At 39.1% G+C, this 12199-nt stretch overlaps 1 protein-coding gene across 6 annotated transcripts in view; it reads right to left on the bottom strand.

Moving 5' to 3' along the window:
- Positions 1-12199, bottom strand: part of DDB2 (damage specific DNA binding protein 2) — a 20131-nt gene extending 7932 nt beyond the window's left edge. For 2 of the 6 annotated variants that reach the window (XM_043482837.1, XM_043482835.1), the window contains exons 1-3: positions 11853-12188; positions 10564-10700; positions 9995-10186 (exon numbers count right to left, since the gene is read on the bottom strand). In XM_043482837.1, coding sequence (XP_043338772.1) covers positions 9995-10186; positions 10564-10700; positions 11853-11979 — 456 coding nt within the window. In that variant the 5' untranslated portion in view covers positions 11980-12188. Of the gene's footprint in view, positions 1-9994; positions 10187-10563; positions 10701-11292; positions 11347-11852 lie in introns of all 6 variants that reach the window. The other 4 variants (XM_043482833.1, XM_043482832.1, XM_043482834.1 and 1 more) reach the window with 4 other exon arrangements.

The following is a 12199-nucleotide window of genomic DNA, read 5'->3' as shown; positions in this document are numbered from 1 at the left end:
AATAGTATGGAGGTTCCTCCATGAAAAACTCAGAAGGGAGCTACCAAACTATCCAGTTAATTCTACTGAGTATATATCAAAAGGAAATGAAATCAGTTTCTCAGAGTTCTGTCCTGTGTTCATTGCAGCATTATTCACAATTACCAAGATATAGAAACAACTATCTGCTGATCAATGAATGGATAAAGAAAGAAAATGTGAGATATATATATATCAAGTGGAACACTATTCAGCCTTAAAAAAAAAAGCAAATCCTGCCATTTCTGACAACATGGATAAACATGGAGGACGTTATGCTAAGTGAAATCAGACACAGAAACATAAATACTGCATGACCTCACTTATATGCAATCTAAAAAAGTCACTCACAAAGGCAGAGAATGCGGTTGCCAGAGGCTGAAAGGGGGTAGGGGAATGGTGAGATATTTGTCAAAGAACACAGAGTTTCAACTATTCATGAGATCTAATGTATAGCATGGTGACTATAGTTAATAACTATACTGTATATGTGAAATTTTCTAAGGGAATAGAAATTAAGTGTTCTCAGCATACACATACAAAACTATGTAAGATGATGGATGTTAATTAATTAGCTTGATTGTGGAAATCATTTCACAATATATACATGTATTAAAACATCCTGTTGGGACTTCTCTGGTGGTCTAGTGGTTAGGACTCTGTGCTTCCACTGCAGGGGGCTCAGGTTCCATCCCAGGTCAGGAACTAAGATCCCACATAACACAGCCAAAAATAATAAATAAAGCAAAAACAAAACCACAGTATGATGTACACTAAATATGCACAATTTTTATTTGTCAGTCAAGGATGTGGAGGAACTGAAGCCCTCCTACATTGCTGGTGGGAAAGTGAAACGGAGTAGTTGCTTTGGAACACAGGCAATTCTTCAAAAAATTAAACATACAATTACCATATGGCCCCAAAGATAGATATACCCAAGAGATATATAGTCAAGAGAAATGAGTATGTATGCTGATATAAAAACTTGTATGCAGATATTCACAGGAGTATTATTCACAATAAAAGTTAAAAAAGCCTGAAAATCAATGACCCAAACATCCATCTCAAGAAGCTGTAAAACAAACAAGAAGCAAGCTAAAACCAAAGAGAGTAATAGGAAAAAATAGAAATGAATGAAATAAATACACTGTGGAGAAAATCAACAAAGCCAAAAGTTGGTTCCATGAAAAGACTAATTAATTAAAATGATAAATCCCAGCTGAGAATGACCAAACAAAGGCGAAAGCACAAATAACCAATTACTGGATGGAAAAGACATCTTAGACATTTTAAAAAGTAATAAGAGGACATCATAAACAATCTTTTGCCAATAAAATTGAAAATTCAGAGGAGATAAGCAAATTCCTAAAATAGTACAAACTTGCCAAACTGACAGAAGATGAAAAGGAAAAATCTGAATAGTCTGATATGTATTAAAGAAACTGAGTCACAACTAAAAACTTTCTTGCAAAGTAAATTCCAGATCTTAACGGCTTCAGTGGTGAATGGACTAAATACATTCTTTTTTTTTTAAAGTTTATTTTCAAATTATCTCAAACTCATAGAAAAGTTGTAAGAACAGCACAAAGAACTGTTTTCTTCTGGAACCATTTGGTAACAAATTGCCAGCATGAAGTCCCATCACACTCAGATACTTTACTGTGTACTTCCTAAAAGAATGTTCTCTGACATAGCCCCAGCAAAAGCACCAAAACTTAGCGTATCTAAAGTAGTTCAGACTCATAGAAACAGAAAGTAAACCTGTGGCTGCCAAGGGCTGGAAGGAAGGGGAAATGGTGAGCTGTTATTCAGTGGGCACACAATCTCAGTTTTACAAGATAAAAAAATTCTAGAACTCTGTTGCAAAAAACGGGAATACAGTGTTAACTGTGCACTTAAAAATGGTTGAGATGACACAAATTCAGGTTATGTGCTTTTACCACAGTTTTTAAAAGAAGCAGTATCACTTGCTAGAAATATAATTGTAAAGGTTAAAAAGTGGGGGAAAAAAAAGAACATTTAAATAAAAAAATCAAATGTAACTAATAAACCAAAACAAACAAAAAACAATCAGTGTAGTTTTTTTAATAGCACAGATAAGGAAAATCATATGCTGACCTCAACAGACACAAAAGTATTTGAAAAAATTCAATTATCATTCATGATAACAGCTTCTGGCAAACTAAGAATAGAAGAGGAACATACTTAATCTGATAAAAGGTATTAAAAACAAACAAGCTCCCAGGTGCATACCCCAGAGAACTGAAAACAGTTGTTCAAACAAAGACTTGTACCTAAAGGAACATTCATGGCAGCTGAATCAAAATAGCACAAGGCAGAAACTATCCAAATGTTCAATGACAGATGAGTGGCAAAACAAACTTTGGTATAATTTATACAATGGAATATTATTCAGCCTCAAAAAGGAATAAAGTACTGAAACCCGCTACAACATGGATGAACCTTGGAAATATTATGCTAAGGAAAAGGAGCCAGACCCCCAAGGGCAAATATTGTATAATTCCACTTACATGCAGTACCTGGGATTGTGAAATTCAGAGACAAAAAACAGATTGGTGGGCTGGGGAAGAGGTAATAGTTATTATTTAATGGGTATAGAGTTTTATTTTGGGATGAAAAAGTCCTGGAGATGGATAGTGGTAACGATTGCACAATATAAATGTACTCAGTGGCATTGAATTGTATGCTTTGAAACGGTTAAAATGGTAATCCTCATGTTCTATATAGCTTATCACAGTAAAAAGCAACAGAAATTTTAATGATAATACATAAAAGCCTTCTATAATCAAGAACAAGATAAGGATGCCTGTTGGAGCAAACATTCAACAAGTTACTAGCAGTCTCAGCCAATGGGATACGGTAAATAAAAAAGAAGTGTAAAAATGGTAGAGGAAGAAATCAAACTCTCATGATTTACAGCTGACAAGACTGCATAGGAAAAAAATTTAAATCCCTCAGAGAAACTATTAATATGAATTTCTACTTCCAACCATGATGGAGTGTCAGAAACCAGATATATCCTCCTGCCTTAACACAACTAAAAAAATAGAAAAATATACGAAATAAGTTTTCACACACTGGCCAAATAGGCAGCACAAGAGGGAAAAGAATGAGGCAGCCATGTGACTGCCCCAGCTTAATGCCTGGAGAGCATATCCAGGCTGCAGCATAGGCAGGGAGGACCCAAACAGCCTGATGGTCTCAATGGGCTCAGGGGACACTTGGGGAAGCCAGCAGGGCAAGAATTTGTTCGGCAAAATGCCGGAGAGGCTGATGTGCAGAGAGAGCATTATGGATATTTTCAGAGGGGTCCCCTCGGGCCTTTGAGTAAATAATATTGTGTAAATGTGTATAAGGAAACTATATAAGGCTGGGTGGGAGAAGGAAGACATGAGAAACTAACAGAAGGAGAAATCCTCAGAATGGTCTACATTCTCACTATCCAGAATGAAAAGATTCTTTACATAAAGAACATCAAGCAGAGTCCTCAGAAGGGTACTGTCTCAGGGTGAGGCCAAAATCTAGACTACAGGCTACTTTAGACCCAAGCTAACTGGAGTGGACTGAATAATGATAATGGGTAGTTATCCAGTTACCCAAGATGTCTATGCTGTGACCCCTGGATCCTGTGAATATTTAAATGACAAAGGGAATGAAAAATCACATGAAGAGGAACATAGGATGAAAGCAGACTTCACATCAGAAGCCATCCTTAAAGTACTAAAAGAAAAATTAAAAAATCCTGTAAACCTACAATTCTATACCCAGCAAAAATACTTCTAAAAGAAGTACAAAACAAAGAATTCCTTAGACAAACAAAAGGGAAAAAACATGCATCACCAACCAACCTACATTATAGGAAATGTTAAAGAAATCTCTTCAAGCAGAAGATCAAAAGGAAGTCTGAATCATACAAAGGAATTTAAAAAACTGGAAATTGCAAATATGTAGGTAAATATTAAAGTTTTTTTCTCATTTAAAAAACATCTTTAAAAGATACCTACCCTGCAACCCAGCCATTCCACAACCAGGTATTTACTTGGGAAAAATGAAGACATATATCCACACAAAGACTTGTACATGAAATCTTCATAGCAGCTGTATTGGTAACAGTCAAAAGCTGGAAAAAAGTCTAAATGCCCTTCAATAGATGAATGGATAAATAAATTGGTATATCAATACACTGGAATACTACTAGAAACTATTGATACAGGCAAAAATATGGATGAACCTCAAATATTCATACTGCATGAAAGAAGCCAGGGAAAAGAAAAGAGTCTATATCATATAGTGCCGTTTACATGGGGAGGATCTCCTGGAGGAGGGCATGGCAACCCACCCCAGTATTCTTGACTGCAGAATCCCATGGACAGAGAAACCTGGAGGGCCATAGTCCACGGAGGTCACAAAGAGTTGGACACGACTGAAGCAACTTGGCATGCAAGCCATTTATATGTCTTGAAAATGAAAACTTATCAATAGGAATAGAAAGCGGATCAGTGGTTTTCAGGTGACAGGACAGAGAGTAGAAAGGGAAGGATTACCAAGGGGTGTAAGGAAATTTGGGGGGGTGATGGATATGTTATTTTAATTGTGGTGATGGTTTCATGGTTGTATACATATTTATGTATGTCAAGACTCATCAAGTTGCACACTTTAAACATGCAATTTATCACCCATCAGCTATATCTTAGTAAATATTTAACAAAAAAAAAAAGATAATTGACTGTGTAAAGCAAAAATCATAATGTATTGTAAGTTTTACAAAGTATGTAGAAGTAAAATGCAGGACAATGAGAGAAAGGAGAAAATGGAAGTCAGTACATAGTTGTAAGAGTGTTACAATACATATAAAGTTGTATAATACTATTTGAATGTTCACTCTTACATTAAAAATGTAGATTGTGGGAAAGTCCCTGGTGGTCCAATGGTTAAGACTCCATGCTTTCACTGCTGAGGGCCCAGGTTCAATCCCTGGGTCAGGGAACTAACATCCTGCAAGTCTCATTGTCAAAAAAAAAAAAGATGTACATTGCAAACTCTAGAACTACTAAAAGAGAAGGGAAAGAAGAAAAGTGTAACATAATCCAATAATGAAGATAAAATGTAATCACAGAAAGTACTCAATTAAAAAGAAGGCAAGAAAAAATAATGGAGCAAAACAATGACACAAATATAGAAGATAACAGATTTAAATCCAATCGTATTTATAATTAATCATATTAAATGTAAATGGACAAATGCTTCAGTTAAAAGGTAGAGACCGTCAGAATGGATTTTTCCTTTTTCACCATGCCATGAAGCTTGCCAGATCTAGTTCCCCAACCAGGGGCTTGAACCCCAGTCCTCAGCAGTGAAAGCATAGAGTCCTAACCACTGGTTCACCAGGGAATTATCAGGTTGCATTTTTTCTAAAAATGCTATATACAAGAAACATTTTATATACAAATACACCAATCCATTAAGAATAAAAGGATGAAAAAAGATATACAATGCAAGTATTAATCATAAAAAAGCTGCATGGCTACATTAATATCAAAGAAACAAAATTTCAGAACAAGAAATATTACCAGGGATAAAAGGAGACATCTTACAATAACAGAGGTGTCAATTCATTAAAAGGACATAATTCTAAATGTGTAAACACCTAATAACAGAGTTTCCAAATGTTTGAAGCAAAAACTAAAGGAAAGTAGACAGAACCACAATTTTATAGTTGGAGATTCCAATATTCCTCTCTTAATAAGTGATAAGAGATATAAAATCAGTAAGGATATAGAACATAAAAAAAAGGATACAAACACTACTAACCAATGTAACCTAATTGACATTTAGAGAGTATTTCACCCCAAAATGACAAGAGTATACATCTTTTTTCAAATGCATATGGAACACTCCAAAGACAGTCAATATGCTAACTTACGAAAGGTCTGGAATCATGAAAATGCCCTTTGTTCCGTAACAGCATTGAACTAGAAATCAGTAACAGAGATATCACAACAATCCCCAAATAGTTAGAAATTAAACAGATACTTCAGAATAATCCATAGGTAAAAGAAGAAATCATAAAGAATTTGGAAAGTAACTTATACTGAATGGAAACAAAAATACAACAAAATCTGTAAGATTCAGTTAGAGAAATAGAGGGAAATGTATAGCATTGAACGGTTGTGTTAGAAAACAATAAAAAAAAAATCAAATAAAAATCCAAGTTTCTATCTTAAGAAACCAGAAAAAGAAAAGCAAATTTTCCCCCAGGAAAGATAACAATGGGGCAAAAAGAAAAAAAAATAAAGAAAACAGAAAAACAACAGAGAAAAATCAATGAAGTTAAAAGCTGGAAAATATCAACAAAACTGATGATCTTTTAGAAAGACTGATCAGGGTAAAAAAAAAAAAAAAAAAGACACAAATTAACAGTACCAATGAAATGAGTGAGAACATTACTACAGATTCTATGGATATTAAAAAGATACAAGGCTTCCCAGGTGGCACTAGTGGTAAAAAATTCGTTTGCCAATGCAGGAGACGTAAGAGACTCAGGTTTGATCCTGGGTTGGGAAGATCTCCTGGAGGAGGAAATGGCAACCCACTCCTGTATTCCTGCCTGGAGAATCCCATGGACAGAGGAGTCTGGTGGGCTATGGTACATTGGGCTGCAAAGAGTTGGACACGACTGAGCATCTGAGCCCAAGGGAATACTATAAACAACTTTATGCCTCTAAATTCAACAACTTAGATAAAATAAACAAATTACTTGAAAGACAAACTACATGCTCCTTCAAGAAGAAATAGATAATCTAAATTGCCTTATCGCTGTTAAACAATTGAAAATTACTTAAAAACCTTCCAACAACAAAAAAACCTTCCAACAAAGAAAACTCTAGGCCCAGATGGCTTCACTAGTGAATCCTATGAAAAATTTAAGAAAAAAATAGTATTAACTCTGCACAAATTATTCCAGAAAATTCAAGTAGAGGGACCACTTCCCTGATACCAAAACCAAAGACATTACAAAAAAAGGAAATAAGATATTTTTAACTGGGCATCATCTGGTACAAAATGACTAAACCAGAATATGATCTAATAAGTAAAATACAACAGATTCTAGGGTAGAACATTTATATAAAAATATAAGAATAGGTGTGTATAATAGTGTCTACACACATATAAAGATGCCCCATATGGGGATTTCAGGTAATAATTACTTTATTCTTTATATATATATATTTTTCTGTATTGCTTGACTTTCTTACAATGAGCACAGGTAATTTTTACAATGAGAATAATCATTTTGAAAATTTAACACATGTCCCTTTGCCAAGGGCCTGAAAGAGATCAAGATCAGAACCAAGGTCAGATGACTAAAGAAAAGATAAAAGGAGGCACTGCCGCTCCCTCCCTCAGTGGTCTCAAACCAACTTTCTGCTGTCAGTTTCTGGGAGTAAAAACAGACAGTTCTCCAGACCACCAAACCTTTCTTCTGCTACAACCTGTCTCCCTGCGAGTCACACAGTTTAAAGGCACAAACCATCTCCCCAAGTGTGAGGAAGCTTCACTTAAACGCACATGGTAAGGAAGGGTGATAAAACCAAAAGCACCTTCACCCTAACACAAGTTCAAAGCAGCTATCATTCCTCTTTCAGTCAGGAAGCTCTTCCCCTAGGACACTCTGAGGCTGTTTCTTCAATTTCTCTATTCTCACATCCTGGCTGCTTGGGGGCGAGGGGGGGGCGGGGAGGGGGCGGGGGGGGGGGCGCGGTGGTGAACAAAGCTCTTCCTGTCTGAGCTCTGGGTTCTGACTTCAACTTAAAGTTCCACTTCCTGGTGGTCATCTGTCTCACCAGCTGGACAGAAAGCCATTCTTCGGGCTCCAGGCACTTATTTTCTTGAATAATCTCATAGCTTGAATCCTAATCTCACAAATCTGTCTAACCTGGCCTTTTCTGATGAGATGCTCTCCAAAGCGTCGATTTAAAAGAACTCATCCTGGGTTTCGCTATGGCCTCTAAACCAGAGGTAGAAAAACAGAGAGCTAATGAAGAATCCAGTTCACATATGTGTTTTGTTTAGCTACAGAGCATGTTCAATTTCATTTGGTTCCCCAAATTAAAAATCAGGATATTTTAAATTAAAACCCTTGTGTCCTATTGGTAGGAATGTAAAATGGCACAGCCTCTATGGAAAACAATATGGTGGTTCCTCAAAAAATTAACAATAGAGTTACAATGTGATCCACTCTGAGTACAGAACCAAAAGAACTGAAAGCACGAACTCGAAGAGATATTTGTGCAACCCTGTTCATAGCAGCATTATTCACAAAAGCCAAAAGGTGGAAGCAACCCAAATGTCCATCAAGAGATGAATGGGTAAAAAAATGTGGTGTATACAATACATACAGAGGAATATTATTTAACCTTAAAAAGGAAGGAAATTCAGATACATGCTGCAACATGGATGCACCTTGAGGACATGATGCTAAGTGAAATAAACCTGTCAAAAAAGGACAGGTACTGTCTGATTCCACTTGTATGAGACAGTCAGTCAAAATCAGAGACAGAAACCAGAATGTGGTTGCCAGGGTCTGGAGGGAAGGAGGAATGGGGAGTGTGTGTTAAAGTTTATAGAGTTTCAGTTCTGCAAGACAAAAAAGTTCTGGAGACTGGTTATGCAAGAACATAAATGTACTCAATGCCACTGAACTGGACACTTAAAAAGTGGTTAAGATAATAAACTTTATGTGTTTCACTACAATTTTTAAAAATCCAAACATTTCAGGCTTCATTTGAAAAACTCAGATCTGATACCACAGTACCTCGATTCTCACCTGTCAACCATCTCCAATTTATCACTAACCACCATCCTGCATCACTCCTACATCACTCTTTTATCTGCCTGGCTTCCTTAGGTATGTGAATTTGCAGCTCCTGCTCTAAATCCAGAGTGCCACCTTTCACAGTATAGCCCTCCAATCTCAGTGCCCTGCTGGGCAAGGTAAGAGTGTTCTCTTTGGTGGAGGAGGCAACACTCTCAACCCCTTAGTGACTGATGGCGAACACTCGCACAATTAAGACCATCCCTAAAAAGCTCTTTGCCAAACCTTGCCCCAAACACGCTCTGCCTTTCCTCCTTTTCTCTCCATTTATCTAAATATTGTTCTTCTTCACATCTCACTCATCTATGAAACCTTTCCTATTGACTCTAATTCCCAGAGATTCTTCCTTCTCTCATTTCTGTAGCATTTAGCATCTATATTGCTGTACAGTCAGTGATCTTATAGGTATACATCTGACTTGCCCAGTTATCCCTCAAGGCCCTCATTCATTCAGCAAATACAAAGCAACTACTATAAGTACTGGGGATATGGTGGTAAGTTAGAAAGACAAGGTCCCCACAATCATGGAGTTTACTTTCCAGTGGGCAAAGATACAAATAAGTAAAACATTTCAGATATTGATAAACATTGTGGGGGGAAAGTGATGGAGGATAATAATGAGGTAGAGAGTCATTAGTGATTAAGCACAGTGGTCAGTAATAAGCCTTGTTGAAGAAGTATATTGAGCTGAGACCAGAATGATAAGAGGGAGCCAGCCATGAGAAAAACCACGGGAAAGAGCACTCCAGTCAAAGGGAATAGCAAGTCCAAAGACCCAGTTTCAGGAACAGAAGTATCTAGTATGGCTAAAGCATAGGCAATGAGGAAGACAACAGCACAAGATTAGGTCAAGAAGGTAAGAAGGGGCTTAGATCCTGTAAGTGACTTATGAGGATGATTAGTGTATCATACTTGCTAATATTTTAAGGGCAGGCATTCAATAAAGAGTTGAGTACCATCACCATTGTTTGAAAATACCCACAGTTACTTTTGATCCCAATTATCTCGTTACTGGATGACTTTTCATCCCTTCAGCAAACATCTCTTCAGTACTATTGTCTGGCACAGGGTACTGCTCACCCCTTTAATGAAGGTAGGTTTGTCCTTTATGCCAAAGTTCCAGAGCAAGATATCTCCCCCTTTGGAGCCCACAGCCAGGGTGCTGGGGTGAGTTGGGTGCCACGCCAGGGATGTGGCCCTCCTGTCAAAAGGGGCAGCCTTTTGGAATATCCGGTAAGAAGCCAGAGAGTTCAAAAAGGACTGCTGGAGACCCTAATACAGAGAGAAAACAATTAAGTTGAATTAAAAAACACAAGGGTAAATTGCCTATCTCTGATTCCTCCATAGATGAGGCCTGGGGCCAAGTTCTCCCACTAAAGGAAAACTGACTGCCTGGCTCTGTGCATAAAAGATTTGCAATATACATAATCTAACCGCAGAAATCAAGGAGTCAGTGTGCATTCCTGTGGGACCCCTACAGCATAGGACTTCTACCTTGCCGAGAGCCCCGTAGGCCAGTCACCAAGGTGGGGGTGATCTGACCACTCTGACAACCCGGTGAACCAACCCAGCATCTAATTTTGGAGCATCCAATGGTTTAAAAAGGCACCATACAAATCCCTGAACTCTTCAGCCAGGAAACGCCTCACCTGCTGCAGTGATGGCCAGGCAGCTGTGCCCAGCTTATGCTGGTGGAGGGCCCTGACGATGCTGCTGCATAGCGGCGGGACCCGCAGGCTACTCAACCCCGCCCAAAGGCAGCCTGAGTCAAATCTTCTGCTAGAACCTGCCAAGCAGAACAGACACATATTTTCCGCTCCAATCTCACGCAGGAAAGATTTTTCTGCCGAATATGCCAGAAAGAAAGCCCTATTGCTTTTTTTGGCAGAGACAATCTCTCCTATCACCTCCTAAGATCTTTTCACGTTCTGCTCAGTCTCACCCAGCACAACAAACAAATAGTGAGCAGGGATTCAACCTCTTCCAAAAAACATTCCCCAAAACAGTAACTCTGAAGTGAAACTGTGATCTTGCAGGGTTCCTGAGAACTGAGCCCAAGAAACACACAAGAACTGCAGAACTCTTCTCAGTTTTGGGTGGAAAACTTGTGATAGGGTTGAGTGACAATTTAAAAGTCATATATAAAGCACAATAAAAAGATTTTAAGACAACACAGTGGAAGTGACTAAGAAAAGCAGTTTTTTTAAAATCCTGTATTACAATAATGTAGACGTGACCAGCTGTGGGCCCCAAGTCCAATCTGTTCTCCTGAAAACCAGCAGGATCCACGGGATCTGGCATGGCGCTAAATTCACTAGGCTACTTTTGGGGAGGCAGATCCACCTAGAATAGGAATAAAGCAACTCCGGATTACTAACCTGTATTTGAGGACCTGTTCTCTATAAATCCTGCCTCTGGACAACCCATTCTTTCTTCTCATGAACAAAAAAAAAAAAAAACACTTCATCGACAACCCGTCTTTGAGTTCCCTACATTCCTTACAGACCCAGGTTTTAGCCCCAAGAACCCCCTAAGAGTGAGTTTTCAAAGGAAGGAAGAAAGGAAATTGAGGGTTCCCGCAGTTAGACCAAGAACAGATAGCGAACAATCATGACTATCGAAATTAAGCACACACACCACCACGCAAGGTAGGATTATCTTATGCAGGTCTCAGTGTGTAAAAATTCCGATACAAACAAGGAATTGGAAAAGTCGGTTGTGTCTGTTGTAAGGGAGGTCACCTGCCTCATCCCGTCACCTGGGGGAGGTTAAGCCCAAGCTCTAAGGGTGTCAAAGGACCTGCAGACAAAATGCATAGCCTGAGGCGCCCACAATGTGGGCCAGCCTCAGAACCCATGCGCACCCATCCCCCACTCCAGCCTTCTGCGTGAGAACCCCAAATCGCGGAATTAATTAAAGCAGCAGGCACAGGCAGTACCGGGGCCCTTCACACAGAGCTTCTTGGCCTCGGGCTCCAGCTCCCGTGGGTTTCTGTTCCTCTTGCTCCTGGGGCGCACGACCACCTCAGGGGTCTTCTGGGTTTCTGGGCGTTTCCCGGGAGCCATGGCGTCCTCCGTGCGAAGGGGTACTATGCCCTATGCCGAGGAAGAATTAAGAAGCCTCTGGGGAGAACAAGGCGGGGACGAGGACAACCGCTCAGCCACAGGTAGGCCGACTAAGCCAACTTCCCGCCAAACAGGCTCACCGAGAAGGCGGGGGCACGCGCGGACGGATGGGAAGTGTGTGAGGGGGAGGGCCTCACCGCTCCCCTGAGAAAAGGGACAC

Source organism: Cervus canadensis, chromosome 11 (genome assembly GCF_019320065.1).
Source record: "Cervus canadensis isolate Bull #8, Minnesota chromosome 11, ASM1932006v1, whole genome shotgun sequence".
Classification (NCBI taxonomy): Eukaryota; Metazoa; Chordata; class Mammalia; order Artiodactyla; family Cervidae; genus Cervus; species Cervus canadensis.
The sequence above is the reverse complement of the archived record's forward strand: the minus strand, read 5'-3'. Positions and strand labels throughout refer to the sequence as shown.